Below are 8,402 nucleotides of genomic sequence, written 5' to 3' on the forward strand. Positions count from 1 at the left end.
ATCAATTTACACAGTTGTAATGGTTATAACTCGTTAAAACACTCATTTTCCATCAGATTTGGTGAAATGTGAGACTTTTTATCACAAATTTTACAAATAAAACGATCATGACTGGAATTGGACAGTTTTCGTAGAATTGCCCGTATATTTCTTCTTATAAATAAAACAACGGGATATTCTCCGGGTCATTAGGCTATCCTAGCTCCAAAATACCTTTAAATCGACTTTATTTTCTAGGAGTTGGACTGAACTTCTTTCTTTTTTGGCTTGAGTTATTAAGTAGGTAGCCTTCTTTTTGAAGCTCCTGATAGGTTTTTGCTTGTGGAGGATCAAAAAACTTAAATAAGTTCAAACGGCTTTCTACGTTCGCAATCAGTGGTCACGTAAGGGTGCGTGGTTGACCTCACAGCGATGGCTCGTGGATTCAATTAAGGTGTTGCTTACGTTTTTTACAATCTCTGTAAATGAATACTAATCAGGTTCATCTACACAAGTCAATGAGGCGCTGTATTAACCCTTGGTGCAGGAGTTATCTGGTTGTTCTTGGTATATTTTCCTTATCATGCCTTCACCAATAACTTGCACGTCCATGAAATTCCGTGGCATTTCTCCAGTCTGCGAACTTTTTGAAACTATTGAGGTACTGCAGGTACTCGATTTTCTTTGTTTTCTGTAGTAACTACATTTAATGTCTCTTTCAGATGCGATTTTTAAGAAATAATTTCTACTTTCTCAATCAATTCGATGGTGTTTTACGAAAGCATATTGTAAAAATTATAAAAAGTAATCTTCATGATTTATGATCGAAATAAACGATTTGCAATATTTGGGTTTCGAAATTATTCTATCAGTTGCTGATACAAAGTTGTTTGCCAGATTTCATTGCGGTGTTATATCCCCTTTCTTGGGAATGTGATACTTTCTTTGACACCTTTTTTTGTTTAAATCTTTCCAGGACAACGAAGGGATGCAAGCGATAGGATACGTGCGACCAGAAATCCTCTCGACACAAAGCAGACTGCCGTAAAAGCTCACTATCCGGTATGAATCCGTTGGCGGATACTACCCTCCAAATTTCTTCAACAGATCACTCGCCGATCGAACGTAATCCACCAATCGAATCATCAGCTTCTGGAAGAGGATCCCCCTCTGTTGACTTTCTCTTTGTGAAATGTGAAGACGGGCTAAACTTTTATGACGAAAGTATCCCACCAAGGCAAGTTGAGACGATTCCTCCCAGTTCTTTAGCAAACCCTCTCTTTGTAAAATGTGAAGACGGACTCAATCGTTGTGAGGAAAATACAAAACCCAGGCAACTTGCGACGAGTCCATCCAGATCTTCAGCAGACCCTCTTCTTATAAAATGTGAAGACGAACTAACTTTATGTGTCAAAAATTGGCAACCCAGGACACTTGAGACGATTCCATCAAGATCTTCAGCAACCCTTTTGACCACATTCAAAAACGAACCAGGCGAAGAAAATTTTGTTCCGATCGACCCCTTACATACCAATAATGACATCAAAAGAGAATCGTCGTTGCAATCCTTCGAAGGTCAAAATGTCGTAAACGCTGAGAATGAAGCGCGAACACCTGGATATTATTTCTGTAATCCGTCAAACCATGATCTTTTAATCACGAATCAAAGGGAAGAATTTCTAGCTCCTCTGAACTGCAGTGATCAAAAAACTGTATCCTACACAACAACTCTACTTGAATCCTTTCATGAAGTTACGGATATTCAAAGCAAAGGTCCCAAAACATTCAGTTGTAACCATTGCTCTGTTATTTTCTCCCAAAAACTTCAACTGCGAGAACATCTCCGAACGCACACCGAAGAGAAACCATACAGCTGCAGTCACGGTTCGGCCTCCTCCTCCCAAAAATCCGATTTAAGGCAGCATATGCGAATTCACACCGATGAGAAACCATTCAGCTGCAGTGAGTGTTCTGCTTCTTTTTCCCGAAAAGTAAATTTGATGAGGCATATACGAACGCACACTGGTGAGAAACCATTCAGCTGCAGTCACTGTCCGTCTTCCTTCTCCCAAAAATCCGATTTAAGGCGGCATATGCGAATTCACACCGATGAGAAACCATTCAGCTGCAGTGAGTGTTCGTCTTCTTTTATCCGAAGACAACAGTTGATGAGCCATGTACGAATGCACACTGGTGAGAAACCATTCCGTTGCAGTCAGTGTTCTGCTTCTTTTTCGGATAAGAGCTATTTATCAAAGCACATGGGTGTGCACACTGATGAAAAACCATTCACCTGCAGTCAGTGTTCGGCGTCTTTTCGGAGAAAACTCAGTTTAATGCGTCATATGCGAAGGCACACTGGTGAGAAACAATTTAGTTGCAGTCAGTGTTCGGCTTCTTTCTCCCAAAAACCGCATTTAAGGAGCCACATGAAAACGCACATCGGTGAGAAACCATTCTGTTGCAGTCACTGTTCGGCTTCTTTCTCCCGAAAAGCCTATTTAAAGGTCCATATTCGAACGCACACTGGTGAGAGACCATACAGTTGCAGTCACTGTTTGGCTTCTTTCCCCGAAAAACAAAGTTTAAAGTACCATTTGCTAACGCACACTCGTGAGAAACCATTCAGTTGCAGTCAGTGCTCGGCTTCATTCTCCCATAAACCGCATTTAAGGAGCCACATGCAAACGCACACTGGCGAGAAACCATTCTGCTGTATTCAGTGTTCGGCTTCTTTTTCCCGAAAACAAAATTTGATGAGGCATATACGAACGCACAGTGGTGAGAAACTATTCAACTGCAGTCACTGTTCGTCTTCCTTCTCCCAAAAATCCGATTTAAGGCGGCATATGCGTATTCACACCGATGAGAAACCATTCAGCTGCAGTGAGTGTTCGTCTTCTTTTGCCCGAAAAGAACAGTTGAAGAGCCATGTACGAACGCACACTGGTGAGAAACCATTCCGTTGCAGTCAGTGTTCTGCTTCTTTTTCGGATCGGAGCTATTTATCAAAGCACATGCGTGTGCACACTGATGAAAAACCATTCACCTGCAGTCAGTGTTCGGTTTCTTTTTCTAGAAAACTCAGTTTAATGCGTCATATGCGAACGCACACTGGTGAGAGACCATACAGTTGCAGTCACTGTTCGGCTTCTTTCCCCGAAAAACAAAAATTAAAGTACCATTTGCGAACGCACACTGGTGAGAAACCATTCAGTTGCAGTCAGTGTTCGGCTTCTTTCTCTCATAAGCACACCTTACAAGGGCACATAAGAACGCACACTGGTGAGAAACCATTCAGTTGCTGTCAGTGTTTGACTTCTTTCAGACTTAAATCAACTTTAACTAGGCACATGCGTTCGCACACTGGGGAGAAACCATTCAGTTGCAGTCAATGTTCGGCTTCTTTTTCCGATGAATGCAGTTTAAAGAGCCATGTGGTAACGCACACCGGTGAGCAACCATTCTAACCATAATTATTTTACTTTAAAAACAAAGCTAAATTTTCAAATATTCCACTTGATGTCCTCCTATTCAATCTCTTAAGTTCTTTTAAAAAGAAAATTCTAGAGGACCAACGTTTCTTTACACAAATCACAAATGTGTTGAACCTTTATCTTTAGGGTCTTCCTCAGCGCAAGAAGAATGCGCCCAGCTTTGACACAGAATGCATTTGACCCAAACATCACTTGATGTGGCATAAGGTTCTTCACAGTATAAACAGAGGGTGTCATCTTCATCATCTTTGCTTTTGGCGCGTACACGTAGTATACCGCCTTTGCGATCGTTTCGACCCCCCACTCGATACAATAACCGAGTCCTTCAGTTCCTTACCGGAAAGTGACTACCGCGAACTTCTGAGATTTTCCAAAGCGTGTAAAAAGTTTATTTCTCCGTCAATAATTATGATTAAAAGTTGTTTCTCATTCTGGGGCTTTTTAGTTTATGTGCAGTGAATGCCAAGATCCTACGTTACTTGGTTTTTTTTAAAAAAATGCAATTGCATTTATTTCAAGTCTACTTCTTCTTTTAAATAAAACAATGGTATGTACTACCGGTGATTAGGCTATCCTAGCCCCAAAATACCTTTAAATCGACTTTATTTTCTAGGAGTTCGAGTGAATTTTTTTTTTTTTTTTTTTTTTTTTTTTTTTTTCTGGCTTGAATTATTCAGTAGCCTTCTCTTTGAAGCTCCTGACAAGTTTTTCTTTGTGGAGGATCAAAAAACTTAAACCCGTTCGAACGGCTTTCTACGTTCGCAATCAGTAGTTACGTCTGGGTGCGTGGTTGACCTCACAGCGATGGATTGTGGATTTTAAGGTGTGAATTGCGTTTATTAAAATCTCTGTAAGTGAATACTAATCAAGTCACGATACGATACGATATATACGAGTCAATGAGACGCTGTATCAACAATTCTATCACTGTGCAGGGGTCAACGGGTTGTTCTAGGTGTATTCTGCTGCCTTCATAAATGTCCTGTACGTCCTTGAAATTCCTAGAAATTTCTCCTGCAAGAATTTTTTCAAACCGTGCGACGTTTTTGAAACTATTGAAGTATTGCTGGTCCTCGAATTACTTAGTTTCGTGTAGTAATTACCTTCCACTCCTCTTCCACATGCAATTTTAATGAAATTATTTCAACTTTTTCCATGAATTGCTTGCCCTCCCGATGGTGATTTTTGAAAGCATTATGTATAGATACTCAAAAGAATCTCCTTGATTTATGATTGGAATAAACGGATTGGAATTTTTGGGTTTCGAAACTATTTTATCACTTGATGATACAAAGTTGTTTGCCAGATTTCATTGCGGTGTTATATCCCGTTTCTTGGGAATGTGATACTTTTTTTGACAACTTTTTTTGTTTAAATTTTTCCAGGACAACGAAGGGATGCAAGCGATAGGATACGTGCGACCAGAAATCCTCTCGACACAAAGCAGACTGCCGTAGAAGCTCACTATCCGGTATGAATCCGTTGGCGGATACTACCCTCCAAATTTCTCAAACCGATCACTCGCCGATCGAACGTAATCCACCAATCGAATCATCAGCTTCTGGAAGAGGATCCCCCACTGTTGACTTTCTCTTTGTGAAATGTGAAGACGGGCTAAATTTTTATGACGAAAGTATCCCGCCAAGGCAAGTTGAGGCGATTCCTTCCAGTTCTTTAGCAAACCCTCTCTTTGTAAAATGTGAAGACGGACTCAATCGTTGTGACGAAAAAACAAAGCCCAGGCAACTTGCGACGAGTCCATCCAGATCTTCAGCAGACCCTCTTCTTATAAAATGTGAAGACGAACTCAATTTATGTGTCAAAAATAGGCAACCCAGGGCACTTGAGACGATTCCATCAAAATCTTCAGCAACCCTTTTGACCACATTCAAAAACGAACCAGGCGAAGAAAATTATATTCCGATCGACCCCTTACATACCAATAATGACATCAAAAGTGAATCGTCGTTGCAATCCTTCGAAGGTCAATATGTCATAAACGCCGAGAATGAAGCGCGAACACCTGAAGATTATTTCTGTAATCTGTCAAACCATGATCTTTCAATCACGAATCAAAGGGAAGAATTTCTAGCTCCTCTGAACTGCAGTGATCAAAATACTGTATCCTACGCAACAACTCTACTTGATTCCTTACATGAAGTTACGGATATTCAAAGCAAAGGTCCCAAAACATTCAGTTGTAACCATTGCTCTGTTATTTTCTCCCAAAAACTTCAACTGCGAGAACATCTCCGAACGCACACTGGTGAGAAACCATTTAGTTGCAGTGAGTGTTCGGCTTCTTTCTCTCTTAAGCACACCTTACAAGGGCACATAAGAACGCACACTGGTGAGAAACCATTCAGTTGCTGTCAGTGTTTGACTTCTTTCAGACTAAAATCAAGTTTAACTAGGCACATGCGTTCGCACACTGGGGAGAAACCATTCAGTTGCAGTCAATGTTCGGCTTCTTTTTCCCGAAAATACCATTTGAAGAGCCATATACGAACGCACACTGGTGAGAAACCATTCAGCTGCAGTGAGTGTTCGGCTTCTTTTTCCCGAAAAGTAAATTTGATGAGGCATATACGAACGCACACTGGTGAGAGACCATACAGTTGCAGTCACTGTTCGGCTTCTTTCCCCGAAAAACAAAGTTTAAAGTACCACTTGCAAAAGCACACTGGTGAGAAACCATTCAGTTGCAGTCAGTGTTCGGCTTCTTTCTCCCATGAACCGCATTTAAGGAGCCACATGCAAACGCACACCGGTGAGAAACCATTCTGTTGCAGTCACTGTTCGGCTTCTTTCTCCCGAAAAGCCGATTTAAAGGTCCATATTCGAACGCACACTGGTGAGAAACCATTCAGCTGCAGTGAGTGTTCGGCTTCTTTTTCCCGAAAAGTAAATTTGATGAGGCATATACGAACGCACACTGGTGAGAAAACATTCAGCTGCAGTCACTGTCCGTCTTCCTTCTCCCAAAAATCCGATTTAAGGCGGCACATGCGAATTCACACCGATGAGAAACCATTCAGCTGCAGTGAGTGTTCGTCTTCTTTTATCCGAAAAAAACAGTTGAAGAGCCATGTACGAACGCACACTGGTGAGAAACCATTCCGTTGCAGTCAGTGTTTTGCTTCTTTTTCGGATAAGAGCTATTTATCAAAGCACATGGGTGTGCACACTGATGAAAAACCATTCACCTGCAGTCAGTGTTCGGCGTCTTTTCCTAGAAAACTCAGTTTAAAGTCCCATTTGCGAACGCACACTGGTGAGAAACCATTCAGCTGCATTCAGTGTTCGGCTTCTTATTCCGAAAAAGGAAATTTGATGAGGCATATACGAACGCACACTGGTGAGAAACCATTCAACTGCAGTCACTGTTCGTCTTCCTTCTCCCAAAAATCCGATTTAAGGCGGCATATGCGTATTCACACCGATGAGAAACCATTCTGCTGCAGTGAGTGTTCGTCTTCTTTTGCCCGAAAAGAACAGTTGAAGAGCCATGTACGAACGCACACTGGTGAGAAACCATTCCGTTGCAGTCAGTGTTCTGCTTCGTTTTCGGATAGGAGCTCTTTATCAAAGCACATGTGTGTGCACACTGATGAAAAACCATTCACCTGCAGTCAGTGTTCGGCTTCTTTTTCCCGAAAAGAACATTTGATGAGGCATATGCGAACGCACACTGGTGAGAAACCATTCAGCTGCAGTCACTGTTCGTCTTCCTTCTCCCAAAAATCCGATTTAAGGCGGCATATGCGAATTCACACCGATGAGAAACCATTCAGCTGCAGTGAGTGTTCGTCTTCTTTTTCCCGAAAACAACAGTTGAAGAGCCATGTACGAACGCACACTGGTGAGAAACCATTCCGTTGCAGTCAGTGTTTTGCTTCTTTTTCGGATAGGAGCTATTTATCAAAGCACATGCGTGTGCACACTGATGAAAAACCATTCACCTGCAGTCCGTGTTCGGCTTCTTTTTCTAGAAAACTCAGTTTAATGCGTCATATGCGAAGGCACACTGGTGAGAGACCATACAGTTGCAGTCACTGTTCGGCTTCTTTCCCCGAAAAACAAAGTTTAAAGTACCACTTGCAAAAGCACACTGGTGAGAAACCATTCAGTTGCAGTCAGTGTTCGGCTTCTTTCTCCCATGAACCGCATTTAAGGAGCCACATGCAAACGCACACCGGTGAGAAACCATTCTTTTGCAGTCACTGTTCGGCTTCTTTCTCCCGAAAAGCCTATTTAAAGGTCCATATTCGAACGCACACTGGTGAGAAACCATTCAGCTGCAGTCATTGTTCGGCTTCTTTTTCCCAAAAAAATAGTTTAAATAGCCATGTGTTAACGCATGCTGGTGAGAAACCATTCAGTTGCAGTGAGTGTTCGGCCTGTTTCTGCCAAAAATCCAATTTAAGGAGGCATATTAAGCGAATTCATACTGGTGAGAAACCATTCACTTGTAGTCAGTAATCATTCAGTTGTAGTCACTGTTTGGCCTCTTTCGGCCATAAATACTCTCTGTCAAGGCACCTGCGAAGTGGCAATCATTGGTTCTTGTTAGCTTCTTTAAGGAAAGATCGGCCAGCAACGAACTCAAGTGTCATTCGAAATATTTTTAAGTTTTAAGCTTCCTGGGCGATTCAAATACTTTGTAGTCCTCCTTAAAGAAATACATTTGATTTTTGTTTGCTCGAGGTCGCTCACCAGTTAGGATATATCAGGTTCCAGATAAGTGTATCAAACGAAAATGGCAAAATATTATTTGTGAATGGGTCGTGAAAAATCATTTTCACGGTCCTAAAACGCTGAAATAATGTAAATGAAATACAACAATATACTGTAATAAAGAGTGCACGTGAAGATTGTAAAGTGTGAATTTTTGTCATTAAAGGGAGTAGTATGATCTCAAATTTA

At 41.4% G+C, this 8,402-nt stretch overlaps 1 protein-coding gene across 1 annotated transcript in view; it reads left to right on the forward strand.

Moving 5' to 3' along the window:
• The window catches only part of LOC109038230 (uncharacterized), a 30,231-nt gene extending 21,829 nt beyond the window's left edge, over positions 1-8,402 (forward strand). The window contains exons 3-4 of the mRNA XM_072304375.1: positions 956-3,432; positions 4,924-8,402. Coding sequence (XP_072160476.1) covers positions 1,044-3,432; positions 4,924-7,958 — 5,424 coding nt within the window. The 5' untranslated portion in view covers positions 956-1,043 and the 3' untranslated portion in view covers positions 7,959-8,402. The remainder of the gene's footprint in view (positions 1-955; positions 3,433-4,923) is intronic.

Source organism: Bemisia tabaci, chromosome 9 (assembly GCF_918797505.1).
Source record: "Bemisia tabaci chromosome 9, PGI_BMITA_v3".
NCBI classification, from domain to species: domain Eukaryota; kingdom Metazoa; phylum Arthropoda; class Insecta; order Hemiptera; family Aleyrodidae; genus Bemisia; species Bemisia tabaci.